The 24,710-nt window shown below is 46.5% G+C and overlaps 1 protein-coding gene across 1 annotated transcript in view; it reads left to right on the top strand.

The window, feature by feature from the left end:
- Positions 1–24,710, top strand: part of myo3b (myosin IIIB) — a gene marked incomplete at its 3' end in the record, with an annotated part of 495,246 nt that overhangs the window by 207,022 nt on the left and 263,514 nt on the right. The window contains 2 exon segments of the mRNA XM_084314352.1: positions 553–706; positions 24,473–24,561. Coding sequence (XP_084170478.1) covers positions 553–706; positions 24,473–24,561 — 243 coding nt within the window.

The following is a 24,710-nucleotide window of genomic DNA, read 5'->3' as shown; positions in this document are numbered from 1 at the left end:
GACCAGCTAGTATTTACTGTTGCAGAGACAGAGAGGGAAGTGGCAGAGTAATTTAATTGCCTTTTTTAGACCTCTGTGCTATCTTAATCTAATCAATTACTTTACTTGTGGGCTATTTTAAAAAGCCTATGTATCTTACTGATCTCTTTTCTAGGGATTTACTAATATGAGACTGGTCTAACGTGTTGTGCATTGATCATACCGAGTTCAAAACCTCCCAGTAGACGTCGACCTGTTTTGGGGATCAAGATTTCAACAATATTCCCATATTTCATGCTGTCTCAATTATTAATCATTAACTTTTATAGACTAAAAGTGTATTACAGTCATTTTGCCCATAGTAAAGCTTACTTTAATTAACTGACTATCTATTGCAAAGTACCTATTCTCTGTATCCAAGATCTGTTTTCCTGTAACTTGAAAAAACCTTTATCACTTTCTGCACTTAAACCCTGTTGGGGACAGTTCCACAGTATGTTTTAGGAGCTATATTTATCATAATATACGACATTGGCCTTTAACGGGAGATGTGTGTTGTGTTGTGATGGTCAGATCGAGTACCAGAGTGAGGGCGTGGACGCCGGCCTGGTGGAGTACGAGGACAACCGGCCCATCCTGGACATGTTCCTGCAGAAGCCCATGGGCCTGCTGTCCCTGATGGACGAGGAGAGCCGCTTCCCCCAGGCCACGGAGCAGACGCTGCTGGGTGAGAGGGGCCTCAAGACCTTTATTTACAGACGCTGCTGGGTGAGAGGGACCTCGAGACCTTTATTTACAGACGCTGCTGGGTGAGAGGGGCCTCAAGACCTTTATTTACAGACGCTGCTGGGTGAGAGGGACCTCGAGACCTTTATTTACAGACGCTGCTGGGTGAGAGGGGCCTCAAGACCTTTATTTACAGACGCGGCTGGGTGAGAGGGGCCTCGAGACCTTTATTTACAGACGCTGCTGGGTGAGAGGGGCCTCGAGACCTTTATTTACAGACGCTGCTGGGTGAGAGGGGCCTCGAGACCTTTATTTACAGACGCTGCTGGGTGAGAGAGGCCTCAAGACCTTTATTTACAGACGCTGCTGGGTGAGAGGGGCCTCGAGACCTTTATTTACAGACGCTGCTGGGTGAGAGGGGCCTCGAGACCTTTATTTACAGACGCTGCTGGGTGAGAGGGGCCTCGAGACCTTTATTTACAGACGCTGCTGGGTGAGAGGGGCCTCAAGACCTTTATTTACAGACGCTGCTGGGTGAGAGGGGCCTCGAGACCTTTATTTACAGACGCTGCTGGGTGAGAGGGGCCTCGATACCTTTATTTACAGACGCTGCTGGGTGAGAGGGGCCTCAAGACCTTTATTTACAGACGCTGCTGGGTGAGAGAGGGGCCTCGATACCTTTATTTACAGACGCTGCTGGGTGAGAGAGGGGCCTCGATACCTTTATTTACAGACGCTGCTGGGTGAGAGGGGCCTCGAGACCTTTATTTACAGACGCTGCTGGGTGAGAGGGGCCTCGAGACCTTTATTTACAGACGCTGCTGGGTGAGAGGGGCCTCAAGACCTTTATTTACAGACGCTGCTGGGTGAGAGGGGCCTCGAGACCTTTATTTACAGACGCTGCTGGGTGAGAGGGGCCTCGATACCTTTATTTACAGACGCTGCTGGGTGAGAGGGGCCTCAAGACCTTTATTTACAGACGCTGCTGGGTGAGAGAGGGGCCTCGAGACCTTTATTTACAGACGCTGCTGGGTGAGAGGGGCCTCGATACCTTTATTTACAGACGCTGCTGGGTGAGAGAGGGGCCTCGATACCTTTATTTACAGACGCTGCTGGGTGAGAGAGGGGCCTCGATACCTTTATTTACAGACGCTGCTGGGTGAGAGAGGGGCCTCGATACCTTTATTTACAGACGCTGCTGGGTGAGAGAGGGGCCTCGATACCTTTATTTACAGACGCTGCTGGGTGAGAGAGGGGCCTCGATACCTTTATTTACAGACGCTGCTGGGTGAGAGAGGGGCCTCGATACCTTTATTTACAGACGCTGCTGGGTGAGAGGGGCCTTGAGACCTTTATTTACACCCTTTCACTGCCACACTACAGGAGGTTAACCCTTTACTATCACACTACCTACCAACAGACCAACGGTTAACCGTCAGTAGTGTGATAGTGAAAGGGTTAACACCCCTTTGTCGTGTGGCAGTGAAAGGGTTAACCCCTTTGTCGTGTGGCAGTGAAAGGGTTAACCCCTTCTGTATTGTTGCAGTGAAAGGGTTAACCATTTTGGTGGTGTGATAGTGAAATGGTTACAGATAGGGATGTCCGATATTGGCATTAAAACGTAATATCGGAAATTATCGGTATCTGTTTAAAAAGAAAAAGAAAGTATTATTTTTTTAAATTATTATTATTATTTATTTTACCTTTATTTACCCAGGCAAGCAAGTAAGAACAAATTCTTATTTAATTTATTGTCAAAAGTATGCATAATGTTGTGTTAATTCCACGACAAGAGATATGTAGCTAATGTTCTGTTTCATTAGGGGCTCTGCTTGGCATCACTACTGCACTTCCTCGCGTACGTGCACGCGCACTGAATAAATTCCACAAATGTACCTTTAATACCAGTATTAGTCTGACCACACCCCTCATCAGCTTACCTTCATAAGCAGGTGTGTGGTCACCTGCTCTCCTCCTTCTCGCTTTCACCACAAGGAAGTGCCTCGGTAGTACCCCACTTGACGTGTTGTTAGTTGACGTGGAGAAAAATGTTGTTTACAAGGAAGGAGATACGTTGACATCATATCTTTATTTTCTCTCTCACTATTTTCGAGAAAATACGGCGATATTGTCTTCGTACTGGAGTGTCTAGAAGATGATGATCATTCTAAAAACCCTCCACCGGTTTTCGTATTGGGAGCACGCCGCTGCATGCTTCTCAACTGCAGTTCCTTGCTGTGTTTGTTGGGGTGAAACATGTCAGGCCACAGCTGAACTGTCGGACATGCCGCTGTTGTGAGAAGCGGTGCGTTCCAGGTTGGGTGAGTAGTGTTTGCTGGCAGGCTCCACTTGTCTGTTAGTGCTATGGGGGCTACTTGACAATGTTTATGGAAACCGGCCCCAGGCTAGGGTCCTTTGTTCAGCCACCTAGGTGACAGAAGGCCTTGGTCTGAAGACCATTATAGTTTTAACTAGTGGGCCGCGACCATTAACACTGGTGATCCCTGTGTGTTTTGGACGAGTGGATTCTCTCTGTCACCGTGTTAAGGCCCCATCTTTCATATCCAAATGAGAGTATTCCTTCACGAGGGGATATGTGCATGGATGTGCGATAGCGGCAGATCCATGTTCATAGTCAGCTACACAGGCCAGTTGGTATTGTGCTGATTCCGTCGGGTGTTGGTAAAATCACCGTTGTGAAGCGGTGTTGACATCTTGTTTTCTCTTTTCTCTTAAAAAGTGAGGAGAGGTTCAGAACGGCGGCCTGTCTGGGTGAGTGTTATGTCATTGTTTACAGGTTCAGTTGATAGCTGCTTAGCTTACGGTTAGCCAGTCAGCTGTTAACTGCTGCGTTAGCCTGCTGGGATCGCTGCATGGCCTGCTCAGGTTGGGCCTACTGTTAGCCAGTCAGCTGTTGCTGCGGTGCTAGCATGTCGTGATCGCTAGGTAACGTTAGCTTGCTGCTATAGGCCATGGCCTGGCGCGGGGTAGCTTAGCTTCTCGCGCGCCGCCGTGAGCTCGCTTCTGGTCGCGTGCGTCGTTAGCTCGGCGTCTCGCGAGCAGGAGCAGTAGCACCCGAACGGTTGGAGCGGCCGTTAGCTTGATGCTATTCTGTTGAACGTGCTTTGATTTTAACATGTTTTACACTCTTGACTACGACGTCATCCTTGACAGGGGATGTTTCGTCGACCCTGCCCTGAGCCAGGACGGCAAGGTTGCATCAACAAAGGACTGTAGTGCGGGTTGGAGCGGTGACGCTGCCCAGTTCGAACAACACAGGAGCGGCTGTGTTCCTACGGTGTCTGTGACTGCACTTCGGTGATCTACGTTCCGGGTCTTCTGGTTTTACTTTTCTAAATGTATTGTGAATAACGATGTTTTTTTCCAAAACGTGTGTTGCTGCAATGCATTTGGGATACGGCGCGGGTTATGTGTGAGCTGTTTTTGTCACTGGCAGTTAGCTTCTCCGTGCAAATCGGGATGTAATGATCTGGTTGTTGTGTGAGAAACATCATGGTGTTTATATGTACCGTGTACTCACAACTAAGGTAACTAACCTATGAAGCTATGCTTGGTGACAAGTGAGTGAAAGAATGTTCTTTTCTCAGCCTGTGATGACAATGAACAGTGTGTTCACATATTAACAGGGTTTCCTGTTTTTAACTGGCCGTATTGAGGGTAAAATAAGAGGATTGTGTTTCCCCCCGGTTCCCTGGGGACTTTTTCATCCTCCTATCAGACATGTTTGTGCACTATTTGTGTCTTTTGTGTGGTAGGGATGCGATGTAACCCTTAGCTTGATTGCTGAGGTTGTGCTAAAACTGCTGGAGAAACTTTATTTTCCTAAACGAAAAGATTGTTTGGTCGCTGTCGTGTGTGCTTAGCAAGGCCTGTGGCCGATACTAATCGAGAATGATGTATTCTCTCATTGTGAAAAACGGCGTTCCTCTGTTGAGTGTTTTTTGCCATTTTTTGTAGGTGATGATGGGTTGTGTGTGTCATGTGACCTACAACTGGGTTGGACTGGCCACAGAAGCACATGTGTATGTTGGACCGGGGCTCTTAGAGCCCTCTCTATTCTGTGTTTTTCCTTAGTAAAAATCAGATAGCAGGTTAGCTCATGCGCTGTGTGGAGCTGTCAAACGCTTCATGGAGCTGACTATGACTGTGTCATATTCTCTTTTTGTCATTACATCGTATCATGGGTGTGGGGTCGTAAAGGGGTGAACTGGTAACCTTTCCTCTCCCCCTTGTTTCTGTCGGTCAGGGGTACACCCCCTGTCCTTCAAGGTTCACGTCACGTGGCGGTTCGGCACGTTACGGGGGGGGGGGGGGAGGGAGTTTCCTGGTCCCACGGCCTGGTATATTGGGCGTGTGCACCGCAGGAATTCCCCCGCCATAGAGTACGTCACCGTGCGCGTCTCTGTTGGTAGGACTTCCGTGTGCTGTTCAGGTCCATGTGATGGCTCTGTTTCAGGGGGGTGGTCAGGGCTCCTCCTCACCAAGCGCCTATTCGGGCCTTCTGTGAGTTCGGACTCCTTCTTCCATGTGAGGGAGCCTCCATCAGAGTACAGAGCCTTCCTCCTCAGATTGTCAAAGTGAGTGGACCCTCTAGAAGGGTCCTATTCTATTGTGTATGTATTCGATTCATTTCGATTATTGAGTGTGTATGGGTTCAGTGCCTCTTCCCCGGAGAGCCCTAAAACCAATTTTTTACATGGCTCAAGGTGCAATATATTCTTTTCAATCTGTACAGCTCGCGTGGGAAGTCTCTCTGGGGATCCCCGTCTCCTTCCTATGGGAGGGTGGTGGGATGTAAAAATGTGAACAATTTTTACCCCTGGCTGTGTAGACTGGGATACATACTGTTGATGCTTCCTTCTTTTCTATTCAAAAAGTTTTGGAGTTAGGGAGTGTCACACCCCTCTTGTCGTTCCCCTGGGCGCCTTGGGGATTCAATGACAGGTCTAAATAGCCTGTTCATTGATGGGGGTGTGTCCCGACGCACGTATAGTGCTAGCTCGCTGTAAACAGGCGACTGACTGGCACGCCTTGGTTGCTTGTGGTTGAAACAGCGTTTTTATAAAGCAACTGAGATGGGGGTTTTTCCTCTTCCGACGACCAAATCCCACGACCTGGGTTGGTTTTTCGACGGATTCTCGTTCATGTCTGGGGGATGATGACGGAATGGATCTGAACATATGTAGAGGGGTCTCACGCCCTTGGGGTGGGCCACCAGGCGCGGTTCGGCCGAACGTCTGGGTGGCGCCTTCTTTTTCATGTTAAGATCGACACGCATATCTGCCCTTTCTCCTGGAGTTGGCATGTCGGCGTGGTTAGGGCACGGGACTGGTTCTGGTCACGCTGGACCAGATCAGTTGAACCCGTTGTCCGCCGGGGATGCAGATCTGCTGTTCTGGTACCCTGAGGGACTTGGGCTTTTTTCAGGGGGAAAAATGCCAGGTCGGTCCGGGTGTCACAGGGTTAAGCGCTATGGAGACCCTGGTTGGGTACGTTTTTACTCAGCACTGTCGTAATGGCTTACGGCCATGCCAACCTGTACACGCTCGATCTCGTCGGATCTCGGCCGCTACACAGGTTGGTCCTGGTTAGTACTTGGTTGGGAGACCGCCTGGGAATACCAAGTACGGTGTGCTTAGGGGCTGGTTCTCCATTATTTTTCGCTCCTCTCTCACGCATGGCGAAGAGGGGCCTGTTGGGGGTGGTCTTTGACCTCCTCTGGTGACCCTGTGCTTCCCGTATCGCCAGGCCCGGTCCGAGGTAATGTTCGTCGACCCGTAGGCCTGGGTTAACCTTTTTTTGGGAACTGAGACACTTGTACTGCGGTATAGCCGGTGTATACCCGCAGGTGTGTTTTGGAGTTTTTTCTTGAGGGGTTATAGGAACAACCACCGCATTGGGTAACACCAAGGTGGTTGATTCCCTGGTGTGTTGGAGCAGTGTCAACTCTCGGGTTACCCGGTTGAGGGTGCCCCTGCACGTTCATGACGTCTGCCAATCGTGTCAGCCTTCTCTGCCTCAACCCCTCTGGGTGGGGGTTTTTAAATGGAGGCTTGGTCATGCAACGACGCCAGCATACGCCCCTTCCGCCGGGGCAGCTGTGTTCAGCTGTCCCCTCTGGCGCCTGTCTCGTCCGCAGTCTCCAGGCTAGGGTTAACAGCCTGTTGCCTGGTTTTTCCCCGGTGCGCTGCCTGCTTCCGTTGGTTAACCTTTTTTGTGTGCTTACGGCCATGCTGACTGTCTGTTCTGCAGGGTCAGTGTGCCAGGCGGTGTACTATTGGGGGGACAGGGCCCGCTCGGCTTACGGCCGTACCGACCTGAACACGCCTGATCTCGTCCGATCTCGGAAGCTAAGCAGGTTCTGGCCTGGTTAGTACTTGGTTGGGATACCGCCTGGGAATACCAGGTGCAGTAACTGAGGGGCCTTTGTCCGAATACGCTGGCGATGTGGGGGGCGGGGCACTACGTGCCCACCTGGTGGGGTCTTGATGCTGGCATCATGGACTTCTCCGGGCCCCCGTTCCAGGGAGTCCAGTCCTTTTGGTGGGTCTGGGTCTTCCTTCGCGCTCCGCTGCTACGGCCTTGCCACGGGGTTGGGTTTTTGCCCTTGACCCCGTGATTCTGGGGGAAGTAACGAGGTTGTTCCTCCGTTCGTTCCCGGGTGGCATGCGGGTTGTGCGTGTGTGTAGTCGTGGGGTCAAGCCACGGTCTGCTCACCCTGTGCGTTGAGTTGCTTGAGTGCCTCTTCGCACGGTCGGGTCCGTCGCCTTCCCGTGAAGCCCCTAATAGGGGGGATACCCTCCATTAGGGGGGGTCGGGGGGGCTCGGCCCTCCCTGTTCTGATGGTTTTGGGGGGCTGTCAGCGGGGTGTATTTGTCAGCCAGCGGCTCCGCTTGGCCTCCCCTTGTGCAGTAGTGATGCCAAGCAGAGCCCCTAATGAAACAGAACATTAGGTTATGACTATAACCAAGTTCTGTGAATTAGGGGTGACGCTTGGCATCAGACGGCCGCTGCAGCCCTTGACCTCACCTTGTGGTGAAAGCTTGGGAAGGAGGAGAGCAGGTGACCACACACCTGCTTATGAAGGTAAGCTGATGAGGGGTGTGGTCAGACTAATACTGGTATTAAAGGTACATTTGTGGAATTTATTCAGTGCGCGTGCACGTACGCGAGGAAGTGCAGTAGTGATGCCAAGCGTCACCCCTAATTCACAGAACTTGGTTATAGTCATAACCTAACGTTAATGTGTATAGTGTGCTGTGTGCTAATGCACACAGCAGCATCACACCTGGACAAGAGGCAGGGGAACTATGTGAGAATGCTGTTCATCGACTACAGCTCAGCATTCAATACCATAGTCCCCTCCAAACTCATAGCCAAGCTCAGGGACCTGGGCTTGAACTATGACCTCTGCCAGTGGGTCTTGGACTTCCTGACGGGCAGACCCCAGGTGGTAAGAGCAGGCAACTGCACCTCCTCATCCATCACGCTCAACATAGGGGCCCCCCAGGGCTGTGTTCTGAGCCCCCTCCTCTACTCCCTGTACACACATGACTGCGTAGCACAGCGGAACAACAACACAATCATCAAATTTGCTGATGACACAGTAGTGGTGGGCCTGATCTCTGCCAACGACGAGAGGGCCTACCTGGAAGAGGTAGAGAATCTGTCACAGTGGTGTCAGGAGAACTGCCTCTCCCTGAACGTCAGCAAAACAAAAGAGATGATTGTGGACTTCAGGAGGTCGGGGGTCAAGGACTACAGCCCCCTCAGCATCGACGGGGCACCGGTTGAGAGAGTGAACAGTTTCAAGTACCTCGGAGCCCACATATCCGAGGATTTGACATGGACCACACACATTGACAGTGTTGTGAAGAAGGCACGACAACGCCTCTACTTCCTCAGGCGCCTAAGTAAGTTCCAAGTCAGTCAGAAGATCCTTAGGAACTTCTACTCATGTACAATAGAGAGCATCCTGACTGGCAACATCACCTCCTGGTTTGGGAATAGCACTGCACAAGACCGTAGCAGACTACAAAGAGTGACACGTTCAGCCGAACGCACAATTGGAGGGGGGCTTCCCACCCTCCAGAACATTTACAACAAGCGGTGCAGGGGGAAGGCTAAGATAATTATTAAGGACTCGAGCCACCCGAACAACTGCCTCTTTTAACTGCTGCGGTCAGGCAAGCGATACCGGAGTCTTAAGGCGAGCACAGAAAGACTCAGAAGAAGCTTCTATCCCCAGGCCATCAGGCTGCTAAACGAACAATAAACACTATGCAACAACCATCAAATGCACACAGCACACACACCCACACGCACACACTCACTTAAACAAACAACACACTGCAGCCCCCACTCTCCACACTTTAGATCACACAAACACACTTTATATTTATTGATAAAGGATTTGCACTACAACTCGTACACCTACTGTAAATTGTACCTAAATTGCACCTCATCCCATTTCTGCCTTGCACTATATAGTATTGTAGTATTGTATATTAGTACACTGCATAGTATTGTATATTATATGGTAACTCAGTTACGTCTATTCTGCATCGAACATTGTACATATGTCTATACTGAACACTGTGACCTCATTTTTTTACTTCTAATTTACATGCTATACTATGTTATTTTATTTCATACTTATCTTGTCTTGCTCTCTGGAGCGTAACAGTAAGAAGCATTTTGTATAAAAGTATTCTGTACTTCTGTATGACAACTATTAAAGAAACTTGAAAACTTGAACTTGAAACTTAATTACTGCTGGGTGCAAGGGTTCAAACCTTTATTTTTTATTCTATTTATTTTTGGGCTTTCTGTATTTTCCCCCATCCTTTACTGTCTAGCGCCAGCTTTTCTTGACCATTTTCACGATATTTCACGATCTTTGCGGAGCTATTGTATATTCTATATTATAGCTATGGAGACAATAGTATGGCTCATTTGACAGACACTATTTCTAGTTTGTAGTTTATTACAGTAGTTATATGCAATAAGCCCAAATCGTTCTGGTTTACATTTACATTTACATTTAGTCATTTAGCTGACGCTTTTATCCAAAGCGACTTACAAGTTCTGTACGACAGGTCATCAGGAAGGGTACAACTCTATCAGCTGAGTAACAATATTCATCAAAGTGTTGCGTGTTACAGTGTAGGTTAGTTTATTAGGACAAGTGCATGACAGTAAGGTTAGTTAGGGTTAGATTTTTTATTTAATTCTTTTATTATTTCAGATAATGGTTGAAGAAGTGCGTCTTTAGTCGACGGCGAAATATTGGACGGGATTCGGCTGTCCTAACTGGGGTGGGTAGTTCATTCCACCATTGTGGGGCAAGGACTGAGAATAGGCGGCTCTTTGATGACCCTCCCGGAGCTTAGAATAGAATAGAATAGAAATACGTTTATTATCCCGTGGGAAATTTGACACTGCAAATCGCTCAACATTTAAACATTTAAACATTTAGACAGGACCAGCAGCGGCGCCAGAGAATTGGCATTGCGGGAGCTCTGCGGGGGCTGGATTGTTTATAGCAGGTGCTAATGAATTATAATGGGCACAGGCGACCCGACATTAAAATTTGCACAGCGACCCGACATTCCAGTGTGTGTGTGTCTGTGTGTGTGTGTGTGCTGTAACAGCGGGTGTATTATACATCGAATGTATTATTATTATTAAAACACAACACTCACCATAATGCAGGCAGCACTGCCCTGCTTATTATTGTTTTAGCTTCGGTCCTCCAAAACGTTCTCTGTGATACTTGTATAACGAACGGTTCGGCCAGAACCAGTCCTTCATGGTGAATCTAGGTTGGTTTCCTATTGAGGAGCAAGTGACTGTGGATTCACTCGGTGCATCACAGTCACGAAAGGGGCTACGGGTTGTCATGTCAACACGCGAGAGTCACCGGTTGCTTATTATCGTTTCGGTCCTCCAAAAGCCAATGTCAAAGTTAAGTATGACTCCTTCTTCTTCTTCTTATTTGAAAGAAGCTTTATAGGTCGTAGTCTCCTCTTCTGGCTCATGGTATTTCCCAAAGAAGTTATCCAAAGACGTTTGTTTTGGGACGGCATCCCAAACGCGGAAGTGAAAGAGAAATTCCATTGGTTCTCCCAGTCCACGTGACCATTTCTAGCATTTCAATTGGCTATAGTGACAGCCATAGATATGATGAATAGTATATACAGCTTCACAAAGACACAAATGTCCAATATAACGGAATTCGTAATGTATTTTTATATATAAATAAAATAAAAAACATAACTGGGAGGGGGGGCTTAGAGGGGGCTAAGCCTTTTTCAGAGGGGGCTTAAGCCCCTGCTAGCCCCTCCCTCCCGCCGCCACTGGACAGGACAGGTCACGAATTAGAATAATAACACAAATCAAATCAAGTTGCCTAGGATAAGAGTAGAGTAAAATAGAATAAAAATGAAATAAAATATACAGTAAATAAATACAGTAAAAATATACTGAGCATGGGGGAAGGAGGGGGGGTACAGGTAGTAAAAACCAACACAGCAGTGTAAACAAATTGGTCAATATAATTAACTATCTAACTAACTGAAATATATATATATATATATTCACAGTATTCACAGTGTCACATAAGGTGCAGTATGCATCAGGTAGTGTTATTGTCCTCCTTGGGTTCCTATTAGTCCTAGGATAGGAGTAGGTCTGAGGCAGCCAGAAGATGCATAGCGTAGGGGTCTTGAGGGTGTGTAGTTAGAGACCATTGACCGGAGGTAGGCTGGAGCGGTTCCCTTTTCCGCACGGTATGCTAGGTCGAGGGCCTTGAAGCGGATACGTGCAGCAATGGGGAGCCAGTGCAGGGTGACATGGGCCGACTTCGGTAGGTTTGAGATCAGGCGGGCCACTGCGTTTTGAATGAGTTGAAGAAGCTTGGTGGCAGTGGCCGGGAGGCCAGCTAGCAGTGCGTTGCAGTAGTCGAGGCGGGAGATGACTGTTGATTGGACGAGGAGTTGGGTGGCTTCTTTTGTCAGGAAGGGGCGGATCCTTCTGACGTTTCTCAGGAGGAATCTGCAGGTTCTGGTTGTTGCTGCGATGTGAGCAGAGAAGTTCAGGGGGGAGGATTTGGCCGGCAGGTGGAGCAATTCTGTTTTGCTTAGGTTCAGTTTGAGGTGGTTGGTCATCATCCAGGCGGAGATGTCGGACAGACAGGCCGAGATCCGCTCAGAGACGTGGATATCTGAGGGAGGGAAGGAGAGGAAGAGTTGAGTATCATCGGCATAACAATGATAAGAAGCCATGAGACGTGATAATTTTACCCAGTGATTTAGTGTAGAGGGAGAAGAGAAGGGGTCCTAGGACCGAGCCCTTGGGGACACCCGTCCGCAGGGGGCGGGTGGCCGACAGGGTCCCTCTCCATGACACTTGGTAGGAGCGGTCGTTGAGGTATGATGTCAGCCATGTCAGCGCAGATCCAGCCACTCCCATTCCTGCAAGGGCCGCGAGGAGGATCTGATGGTTGACTGTGTCGAAGGCTGCAGATAGATCTAGGAGAATCAGGACAGAGGAGAGGCCTTTCGCTTTTGCTAAGTGAAGTGCCTCTGTGACCGCAATGAGGGCCGTTTCTGTGGAGTGGCCAGTACGGAAGCCAGACTGATTGGGGTCTAGGAGGTCATTCTGTAAGAGATAAGCAGTAAGTTGGTTGGATACAGCTAGAGCTGCCGCGGTATTGCTGTTTTCCTTACCGCACACATTTGCAAAATATTTCCTACCGCCGCGGTATTACCGCACACACACACAAAAAAAAAAGTTTGAATGCATTTTTTTTGTAGTCTACTCTTTATATAGCATATAGCCTGCCTCTAGTCTAAATGTCTATCTTTAGAGGATGACTTTGCAGCATGGATATTGTTTGGGATTCGGCATGCACGCATTCGTTATTAAAAGTGAAACACGGATTCGAAGTCTCCCCTCGGTGTCGCGCCCACCGGTTACCCCCCCGACCCTTTCTTCTTATTATTATTATAACGTTACTACTTATGATTACAAAGGTATTCGATTTGTGGCATTAACGTTAGTATAGTTACACGTTCGTATTTACCGGACCACATAGCAAGGCAAGCGTTACTCAATTAATATCTAAGTTCCTTTCTTTGCTCAGAGCGTGCCGAGTTGTACCCATTCTGCGGTCTGTTAATAAAGTTTTCAATCAGACAAGTGTATAGAACAAAGGGCTTTTATTATAACATTTCGTTGCAGTATAATCATTATGCCTCGTTCCCTGAGGAGCGACGGCGTCGGTAATCCACTCCGGTCTCCGGTGGGAGCTAACGTACTATTAGCCGTGTTGTGATGGCTGAGATTCAGGAAGTAAACGCACTGCAAGATGCTCCAAGCATGTGACGCGTATCTCTTCTGACCAATCAGTGGTCTGCAGTGTTTCATGTGACTTTTCTGGTACCCAATAGGGTCGCTTGGAATCTCGACAGAGAAGTAGGGTATATCTGCAGAGCCGCAAGCCCAACGAGAGCGTAATAATAATGATAATATAATAAAAAACAGCGGTGATGCCGGTATTCAGCCCAACGCTGCGGTGGGCATGATGTAACAGCGATACCGCGGTAATACCGATACCGCGGCAGCTCTAGATACAGCACATTCAAGTGTTTTAGAAAGGAAGGAGAGAAGAGAGACAGGACGATAGTTGCCTATGACGGTGGGGTTCAGGGTTGGTTTTTTTTATGAGGGGCGTGACTCTGGCTTGTTTTAGGGTTGAGTGAGGAGTTGATGGTTGCAGTTAGGAATGGGAGGATGTCCGGTGCTATGGTCTGGAGGAGTGGGGAGGGTAGCCGGTCCAGCTGGAATGTAGTCGGACGGTTCAACGTTACCAGTGTCAGGGTCTCGGCTTCTGTAATGGGAGAGAAAGATGACAGAGTGAAGGATGAGGTTCTCGATTCAGTGTTTGGAATGGGTGGGGGTTGGGAGAAGGAGCTGCGGATGTTCTCCACTTTTTCCTCAAAGAAGATCGCAAAGGACTTCCGGTTTGACGACAGTATGTGACAGTCGCATCTGTCACAAGCTCCGCTCCAATTTTTGTTAATTTCGCTTAAAAACCTACTTTATACAACACTAATGTGTTTAAACCTCGACGTATATATTAACTAAGACCTTCAACTAACTATATCAAAGTAAAACGCAGCATGCCAGCAAAGAAAGATAACTCAAAAAGCCGTGAAGCAGATTCTCCAACGGTAGACGGCGCGGTGACACGTTCCACAGTGAAAGGAAAAGCAGACGCTACTGAGAACAAAAAGCCCGACAATCGCATGGATTCCAATACTCCGACGACCTCAGCCGAGACAGTCATGGAGAGTATGTCACCCGACTTCAAAACGCTGATGACAGCTATGATGAAGATCTTAACCGACAAGGTTAATGATATTGCTAAAGCTGTGGAAAGAGCCGAGACTAATGCTACCGCATTTAAGATAGCCATAGAGGCTAAACTTGAAGAAATCAAGACACAGGTTGTAGCACAATCCGATCGCATAACGGCGGTTGCAAATACTGGGATCGAATACTCACGGAAACAAGATGAGAAGAATAAGGAACTATTTGAAACTATCGCTGAAGTATCGAAGGAAATGCAACTGGAAAACAAACAGCTCCGGCAGATGATCCATGACAACAAGGAGGAAAACTTGATCCATCTGCTAGAAATAGAACGGCACGCCCGCAGATTTAACCTCCGTATAGTGGGTTTGGATGAATCAGTCAACTGCACAGATGACAAGTTTGCTGCAGTGCTAGTCGAAATCCTAGGTTCTGAAATCCTATCTACAGAAGATAGTGGACAAACGCTACAGAATTGGAACTGAAAACTACAACAACAACAACAACAAGGAAAGAGTGATAATTGCTAGTCTACGGGAAACTGCAACAAGAGACACGATTATCAGGGAATCACGCAAGAAATGGGGAAAACTGATGTACAAAGGGAAAAAAAGTGTGGTTTTATGAAGACATGTGCAAGGAAGCCATAACTCTGCAGGCCCACTACAAGGGTGTAGTACTCCGGCTATATGAGAAAGGTCTCCACCCCGTCTTACGGTATCCAGCTATTCTTTCCATAGTTGAGGGAGAAGGAAAGAGATTTGTGCTACGTTCGCTTGAGGCGGCAGAAGATTACGTGAAGAATATAAAAAGTGGATGACAAGATTCATCTTTCATGGATAACTCTACAATTGCATCGACATCAAAAACGGCAACATACAAGCTTTTGACAACATTGAGAAATAAGTAATTTGATATAAAACGCTAAACACCATATATATTCATGGTAATATGCAGATCATGATTTGATACCGACCATTTTGGAACATTCTAGAATTTTCTATTCTATTTTTCTTACTTGAAGGCTATGAGTCATAACGGAATATTCTGGAATACACTGGATTGTTATTGTTCTAAGGCACGAAGAATGTACTGGAACATTAAAACATCAATCTGCAAGTCACGAGCAGCTGACAGCACTCTGGAATACAATACCTTTTTCAATGATGGCCCCGTGAAACAACAACGATATGAGACTTGGTCATGAAATAGACGTGAAGAACAACGACCACCATAACAGATTAATGATCACGCATGACAGGGGACGATCTGCATACAAGTATTTAAAAATCTCCTTGTCGTTTAGATGTGTAAACATGCAAAGGTATTTAAAAAAAAAATTTAAGTAGATATTCCCGGATTATATGGGTTTTCGATATCTAATTCTAAACATCATTATTTCTTATTCTTTATTTCTTTATTCTGAAATGTTGTAACCAATAAATGTTAATAGAAGGTTTAAAAAATTTAGGTATAATTTTCATTCTGTTATAATTACATTAACGGGAGAGAGGCTTGGTCACAGGTGACATTCTATTAAATTAGAATTAAAAGTATAGATCCTATGGTATACATAGGAAAGCTTAGGATAAATTGCTCATTCTGGGCAGACCGGAGGTGCAGGAAAGGAAGAAGTTGTACGCGAAGGAGGTATCAAATAGGTACCTTGTATGACTCTGTAAGGGAGGAGGGATCAGGTTTTTTTTTGTATATATGTATGTTTTTATGCTCGGCTCTCATCGGGACCTCAACAGTGGGATGTAAATCCATTGTGAATTCGCACTCCAGAAATATTACCAACAAATACAAGTCAATATGTATAGATTATGGCTAGTTTGAATATAATGATCTGGAACACTGGGGGAATAAATAATCAACATAAACGCAAAAGCGTGCTCACATTGATGAAAAACAAACAGGTTGATGTGGCTCTCTTAAGCGAAACGCACATTTTAGTGGGAGACGAAGCTACGTTAGCGGACAACACATACCATAACATTAGTCACTCTTCCTTTGGAACGAGAACCTGTGGAGTTGCTATAGTCGTGAAACGGACATTGAATATTGAATTGAAGGGAGTATGGTCTGATGCAGATGGTCGGATAACCATAGCTAAGATTATACACAAGAATAGGAAAATAGCGTTGGTAGCGGTATATGCCCCAAATCTATACGAAACTAATTTCTACACTGCACTAACTAGGGAAATGTTAGACCTTCCAGAATACTCATTTATAATTGGTGCGGATTTTAATGCCATTTGGGACCCTGGGTTGGATAAATCTTATCCCAACTTTTCCAACGAACAAAAAAAGTCATCTAATGCGTTAAAGGATTGGGCAAAGAATACAGGTGTAAATGATCTATGGCGATCACTCAACCCAACGACCCGGAAGTACTCTTGTCGATCAGCAAGACATAAAACACTCTCCAGAATAGATTATGTTTTCGCAACACAGAGACTATTTGATAACTATGAAGTGGAGATGGTACCCAATGCATTATCAGATCACTGTTATTTACTCCTAAAAGGATCATTTGGTGTACTATCATCCCGAGCCCCAAGATGGCGCTTTAACATGACACTGCTGAATAACAAGGAATTCATTACACAACTCAAAGAAGCTCTTTCAGTATTCCTACCAGAGAATGTGAACTCGGTGCCGGACCCTAGAATATTATGGATGTCGGTAAAGGGAATGATCAAGGATTTCACTGATAGCTTTTCATCCAAAATATGCAAGAATCGATGCTCAAAACTGGCGGAACTAGAAACGCTTTACTCTACATTATTTACTTCTTTACAATATAACGACTCGGTTCGACTGGAATCTCAAGTTAATTTACTAAAAATAGAGATTAACGCCATTTACAAACAACAATCTGAAGTACAAATACGTAGCACAAGACAACAGCATTACTCTCAAGGTTCCAAACCAAGTCACCTACTAGCTACGCGATTAAGAGTTAACGCAAAATTTGCAGATATAACTTCCATTAAAGCACAACAAGGACTTGTAACAGACACCAAAGAAATAAACGCGACATTCAAAGAATTCTACTCCAACTTGTATAAATCAGAAACGACCTTCGATCAAAACAAAATGGACACATATCTTAATCAAATTAACCTCCCCAAACTTTCAGAGGATGATGCTAAACAGTTAGAAACACCAATCACACAAGAGGAACTCAGAAAGGCCATATCCGAAATGCAAAGTGGTAGGGCTCCTGGAAGAGACGGTATCCCACCAGAAATGTACCTCTCATGCTAGGACATAATTGGACCCCTATTACTTAATATGATTTTATACTCAGTCAAGGAGGGGAACTTTCATAAGAACGACAATATTGCACTCATAACAGTCCTCCTTAAAAAAGACAAAGACCCCACCGAGTGCGGTAGTTATAGACCCTTAAGCCTCCTCGGAACCGATATCAAACTGTTCTCTAAGGTATTAGCCATCAGACTTCAAAAGCATATGATGTCTTTAGTTCATCTGGATAAAACTGGCTTCATAAGAAACCGTTTGATCACTGACAACATAAGACGATTACTATACGTACTAGATGCCAGCAAGGACGACACCACACCTAAGGCGATGCTGTCCCTGGATGCAATTAAAGCTTTTGATAGGCTGGAATGGTCGTATCTATGGGCAGCATTAGAAAGGATGGGGTTAGGAAAAGGATTCATTGATATGATTAAAGTATTATACAAAGACCCATCGGCCATGATTACAACAGGTATAATCACCTCCGGAATATTTCCGGTATCACGCTCTTCTAGACAGGGTTGCCCTCTTAGTCCCGGACTATTCGATTTATCACTAGAACCTTTAGCACAATATATAAGACAATCCCAACTCATAGAACCAATCGTAATCAAGGGCACACAACACAAAATTTGTCTATATGCGGACGACGTAATACTGTTCATGCAAAACCCTAACACCGCAATGCCTCATCTTCTCAAGTTGATTAATGACTTTGGCGACCTATCGGGATTTAAGATAAACTGGCCAAAGTCGGCTTTCCTTCCACTGAACGCCCCTGCAAAAAATACAAGTCTTCCAGAAGAAATACCAATGGTTAAACACTTTAGATGTTTGGGAGTTGAAGTATTCCCTACCATAAGCCAAACGGTGAAACACAATTACATAGAAATCCAAAATAAAATCAAATACGACTTTGACAGGTCAAAACTTAAAAACTCAGTACAGGCACGGGTTTCAATAGTTAAGATGGATGTCTTACCTAGAATCAACTTAATCAGCTCAATGCTTCCGTTACCCCCTCCAGATGGTTACTGGAAAAAATTACACTCTTCCTCATATAAATTTATTTGGAATAACAAACCACCACGTATAAAAAGATCCACTGCACAGAGAAACAAAGCCGACGGAGGGATGGCATTTCCAAAATGTTTCCACTATTTTAAGGCGTACACTTTAAGACCACTGACAACCTGGTTTGAACCCCAAGCATCAGTATCCTGGAGAAATTTAGAAGTAAATATAGTAGCACCACAGAGACTGCAGGACATAGTATACACCAAATTATCAATTAAGCAATGCGAACTGAAATTTGGCCCCATAATTACTCATGCGATCCGGATATGGCGTGAAACACAAAAAAAATATTCTAACCCACATAAATGGCATAATCATACTCCCTTATTCAATAACAATGCACTCCTGATTGGAAAACGACCTATAAGATTCCCTAGATGGGAAAAGCAAGGCATACATACATTAGGAGATGTTTTCAACAAACAGGGTATTTGTAGTTATGATGAAATAGAAAAAAAATTTAATCTCACCGGTTCCACATATTATTTTTACGCACAATTATTGTTATGTTTGAAGGCTCACGGTGTTCCATTAAGGATACCAATTGCACACCACAGATACCACAAGTTTTTCTATGAAAGAGAGACATCGAGAGGTTTTGTATCAGATTTTTATCATCAATTACTAACGGCCTCGTATGAAACCCTCCACCTAGACTCTATTTGGAGGGGGGATATACCAGACCTGGAAAAAGATTTTGATTGGCAAGAAGCCTGGGCAAATGTTCGACTTGCATCAAGGAACCCGGACCATCAACAAATCAATCTTAACTATATTCATAGGACATACTTGACTCCTATAAGACTGAACAGAATGGGTCTTAAACAAGACTCCAAATGCTCCTTATGTACAAATGGGGACGAGGGGACATTTATGCACATGTACTGGGACTGCCCACCAGTTAAGATATTCTGGAAAGAAGTGACCCAGCAATTATCAAATCTCTTAATTCTGAATATACCTGTACACCCCTCTGTATTACTGCTGAATGATGTTTTTGAGTATGCAGTACCTATACAGCTAAAGAGATTGGTTTTATCTGGTATTACAGTGGCTAAAAAACTGATAGCATCACGATGGATTCAACCGGAAAAAATGTGCCGAAAGGTCTGGATTCTTACATATCTCAATGTGATTTATCTAGAAATATCTACAGCAAGAATTTTGGGTCTCAATGAATCCAAATTGACAATGTGGTTAGAAGTGGTGGAGAGAGGCGGTTAGGTGGTCGAGCGGAGATTGCGTTCGTCACCAGCCCCGGAGCTGTGAGCTTGGTTCGCCTGTTCGAATCCAGCTCACAGCTCCGGGGTTGTCACCAGCTTGGCTGGCCGTCTGCACTGATACAATTGGCTGTATCAGAGGGTGGGAGAAGCTGGCGGGGTGGGTCCGGGTCGTTGTAAACAGCGACTCCTACAGTTCGGTCGGGGCGCCTGCTAAGCGCGGATTGGACGTGAGGGGGATAGTGTGGTCCTCCCACACGCTACGCCCTCTCAATGAGAATCCGCGCTGCCAGGTGAAAAGAAGCGGTGATTGGCTGGACGTGTGTCGGAGGAAGCACGTGGTAGCCTCCACTCTCCCAAATGATCTGACTGTGGGGGGTAAAGCGCAGCGACCAGGAAGGGACTGGGAATTGGCATACGACTAACATTGGGATGGGAGAAAATCGGAGGAAAATGGAGGGGGAAAAAGACCAATAAAAAATAAAGAAGTGGTGGAGAGAATAAAAGCTAGCATATAATGGTAGTGTCTGGTTAGGAGCGAATGATAATGGATGGATTATCCATTGGGGGTTCCAGGGTGGGGGGTGCGAGCAAGAGCATAGTCAAGTCAAGTCAAGAGTTTTAATTGTCACGGCATACAGGTATACAATGAAATGCGGGTGGTCTTGCCCGCAACGATGTGCAATACAGTGGTACAACATATAATAGAATCAAAAAATGAAAAAACAACATTGTGCAGTAAACAGGTAACAGGTAACATGGAGTGACATCTCGGTATCTGTACATAGTTATTTACAGAGCATATGGGACATGCTAGTTAGCTTTGGTAGTGCAATACACTGTTCCTGTTATTCTAATTTAAAGTGTCCTTTCCTTTGGCCATAAGTGTGCGTGTGTGCGACATGAGTGTGTGCCCGCTCATGTTAAAGTGTTAAGTGGCTGCTCGTGTGTGAGCGTGCACAGCGTGCGTGTCGTGTGTGTGTTCATGTGTGCTTGTGTGTGGATAGTTCAATGTTCTGAGCACTCAATGTTCATTGTTCATGGCTCTGATGGCCTGGGGGAAGAAGCTGAGCCTAAGCCGCTCTGTCCTAGTAGCTGGGGTTCGCAGGCGTCTGCCTGACCTCAGCAGCTGAAACAGGCTGTTATTGGGGTGGTGAGGGTCTTTCATTATCCTGCAGGCTCTGGATTTGCACCTCTTGTTGTATAGAACCTGCAGGGGGGGTAGTGCAATACCCGTGGTACGCTCGGCTGAGCGCACCACTCTCTGTAGGGCCTTCTTGTCCTGTGCCGTGCTGTTTCCATACCAGGCAGTGATGTTTCCGGTCAGGATGCTCTCTACAGCTCCTGAGTAGAAGGACTGGAGTATCTTCCCCGATACTCTGAACTTCCTTAACTGTCTCAGGTGGTAGAGGCGCTGTTTCGCCTTCTTTACTACTGTGTCTATGTGTGTTGACCATGTCAGGTCCTCTGAGATGTGGACCCCCAGGTACTTAAAGCTGCTCACCCTGTCCACGGTAGCCCCGTTAATCATCAGTGGTGTGTGCGTCTCCTGCTGTCCTCTCCTATAATCCACGATCAGCTCCTTGGTTTTACCAATGTTCAGGAGCAGGCTGTTGTCCTGGCACCAGCGTTCCAGTACCTCAACCTCCTCCCGGTAGGCCTTCTCGTCGTTGTCCGAGATCAGCCCCACCACCACCGTGTCGTCTGCAAACTTCACTATGGAGTTGGAGCTGAACTTGGCCACACAGTCGTGTGTGTAGAGTGAGTACAGCAGGGGGCTCAGAACACAGCCCTGGGGGGACCCGATGCTCAGGGTGATGGTGTTGGAGGTCTGACCCCCCACCCTGACCGCCTGGGGTCTTTCGCTCAGAAAGTCCAGTACCCAGGCGCTCAGGGCGGAGCTCAGACCTAGCTCGATCAGCTTGTCCACCAGTCTGGTGGGGACTATGGTGTTGAACGCTGAGCTGTAGTCAATGAACAACAGTCTCACATAGCCCCCCTTCTGACGGTCAAGGTGCGAGAGGGTGCTGTGCAGTACCTGGGAGACCGCGTCGTCGGTGGACCTGTTTGTCCTGTATGCAAATTGCATAGGGTCCATATCACTAGGGAGGGAGGCACAAATGTGGTCCTTGACCAGCCTCTCGAAACATTTCATGACCACAGAGGTGAGTGCCACCGGTCTGTAGTCATTTGGACATGTTGGGGAGGGTTTCTTCGGTACAGGGATGATGGTAGACATCTTGAAGCAGGCAGGGACCACTGACTCCGCCAGGGATTGATTAAATATGGCGGTGAACACTGGGGCCAGCTTGTTAGCACAGGACTTGAGTATGCGTCCTGTTATGCCATCTTGGCCAGCAGCCTTCCTGGTGTTCACCTGCATAAATGCTCTTCTCACACTGTGTTCCGACAACGAGAGAGCGTCCCCGCCCCCCCGCGGTTGCCCCCCCCCCCCTCCACAACAGCCGGCGCGCCAGTGACGTCACTAGCCGGAGAGCCAGCAGCGCCACTGTCTACACCAAACCGAGCGTAGAAGATGTTGAGCTTGTCCGCGAGGGAGGCGTCGTCGCTCCCCATTGAGGGGGCGCTGACTTTATAGTCAGTTATTGTCTTCAGTCCCTGCCATAATCCTCTTGTGTCGTTTTGTGCCATTTGTGTCTCCAGTTTGTCAGCATATGTCCTCTTAGCAAGTTTGACAGCCTTGCGTAGAGTATAGACTGAAGCCTTATACTCCTCCATGTTTCCTGACTCTCTACCCAGGTTGTAGGCGGTGGTACGAGAGTTCAGAGCTGCTCTAATAGTGCTATCCACCCACGGTTTCTGGTTTGGAAAAATCCGCACCGTTTTTCTGGGGACAATACCATCGGCTATTGTTGTAATGTAGCTCACCACTGTGTCTGCGAGCTCGCTGACGTCACTGGCGCTTCCTTTGAACATATCCCAATCCGTTTCGGTAAACACGTCCTGGAGCGTGGCCTCTGATTCGTCGGTCCACTTCTTTGTCTCACGTGACACGTGAGGGGAATAGATAGCAGGTATTAGGGGCATATCTTGTATAAGACATTTATCTAAACGGTGATTTAATTTGATGTGCACTGGTAACAATGCTTGTATATCTAATCGTGTGTTGTCATGTTTGTTTATGTGTTTGTTTAAAAAATAATACAAAAAAAATATACAAAAAAAAATACAAAAAAATCTTCGGCAGAAAAAGATGAGGGAGGAGGGGGTGGGGGGGGAGTAAGGAGGGAGGACATGGTAGCATGCAGTTTGCGAAGATTCTTGGCAGAGGCATCGATCCTATGGTGAAAGAAAGAAGCTTTGGCATTAGTAATGGTTTTGGAGAATGTTAACAAGAGGTTGTGATATGTGTCGATGTCAGCAGTGAGGCGTGACTTTCTATACTTCCTCTCAGCCGCTCTCAGGACCTGTCTTTGTTCTCTCACTGCATCCGTCAGCCATGGACTGGGTGGGGAACGGCGGGCAGGTTTCTCAACGAAGGGACAGAGCTTGTCGAAGGAGGTTGCAAGGGCTGAGAGGAGGGTGGAGGTTGCCATCTCTGTGGGGAGAGCAGAGAAGGTGTCACTCAAAGGTAGAGCGGATATTATGTCAGAGGAGAGGGTGGAGGGGGATAGGGAGGGCAGGTTGCGTCTGAGTGAGACGGTTTGAGTTGGGGTGAAGACCTTTCGGTTAAGCATGAGAGTTAGTGAGAAGGATATGAAGGAATGGTCAGATACATGTAGGGCAGTTACCGTGGTGTTAATGATGCTGGAGTTACGGGAAAATATGAGATCCAAGGAGTTGCCTGCTTTGTGGGTGGGAGGCATGGCACTGGGAGTCAGGTCAAATTGTTGTAGGAGGGAGACCACTGGGACCGACTGAGATGAGTCAGGCAGGTTGAAGTCGCCCAATAGAAGGAGATCCCCTGAACCCCCAAATCAAAGATATATACCATGTACACATGTGCCTTCACAAGATCATCAAATGGGGGGGGGGGGGGGGTAGTCTTACCCCGAAAATGCAATCCTTAGAAAACGCTTGTTGTAGGTCCGGTAAAGTAAGACACTGAATGTTACAGAAACATGTTTCAGGTTCGGTATAATAGACATAGGGGGTCCTTACCTTAGCCAGAAGGTACTCCAGAAAGAATAATTCCAATGATCCCATCGGCAATCGCGATTACTTATTTATATGTAATTACACGTGTTTACGGGAAACTAGGTTTTGAGCAGATCTGCTAGCGATTGCTTTGGAAGAGCTCCTCCCCCTCAGAGCGAGTCTTGATAGTCCAGTTCATTCATTGTCTCTAGTACTGATCCCTTTCTATCAGAGTTTAAAAGGTAGGCGATACTGCCACCTGGTGAGATTCGATCGGCATTGCAATTCCAACGTAGGCAAACGAACCAGGGGCGGCTAGAGTGATCCGGATGATCGTTTAGAACTGGGATCAAAGGAAAAGGATCAAAGGATCCTACAACTAGTTTACTCGTTATTGGCGCTCAAGCGTTGGCGGGCAATAACAAGTTTACTCGTTATTGGCCACCATTGAGTTAAAAGCTAAAAGGCTTAGTTGCTCTTCAATTGAGAGCAAATTGACCCCTGACCTCGCTGCTACATTACAATACTGGGAACATGATCAGATATCAAACCAATTCTACATACATCAACTTATTAAGAAGGGATTTAACAGGTAATTACATTGTATCCTTTGGTAAATGTGGCCTTTTAAATATTATATGATTTTGTGCAAAATCAAAGCATCTTATTATCCTAACTTTCTTCCAATCTCCACTACAGATAAATTCGAGGACAATCTGCGCAACAAGTACTTCTGGAGACCCAAGCGTGTGGAGCTCTGCTTTGGCATCCAGCACTACGCAGGGAAGGTATCTGTCTTCATACCATTTGCACGTTATCTACTGTAAGATTCGCAGATTTTCTGCATTAAAAACAATTCGATTGTTTGTTTAACACTAAAACAGCTGCGCTGGTCATAGGACTGTTTTTTTTATTTTAGAATTCCAATCATTTGGAA

The sequence above is a fragment of the Notolepis coatsorum genome (assembly GCF_963971535.1).
Source record: "Notolepis coatsorum genome assembly, chromosome: 5".
In the NCBI taxonomy this organism is placed as follows: Eukaryota; Metazoa; Chordata; class Actinopteri; order Aulopiformes; family Paralepididae; genus Notolepis; species Notolepis coatsorum.
This window is presented reverse-complemented; position numbering and strand designations above follow the sequence as displayed.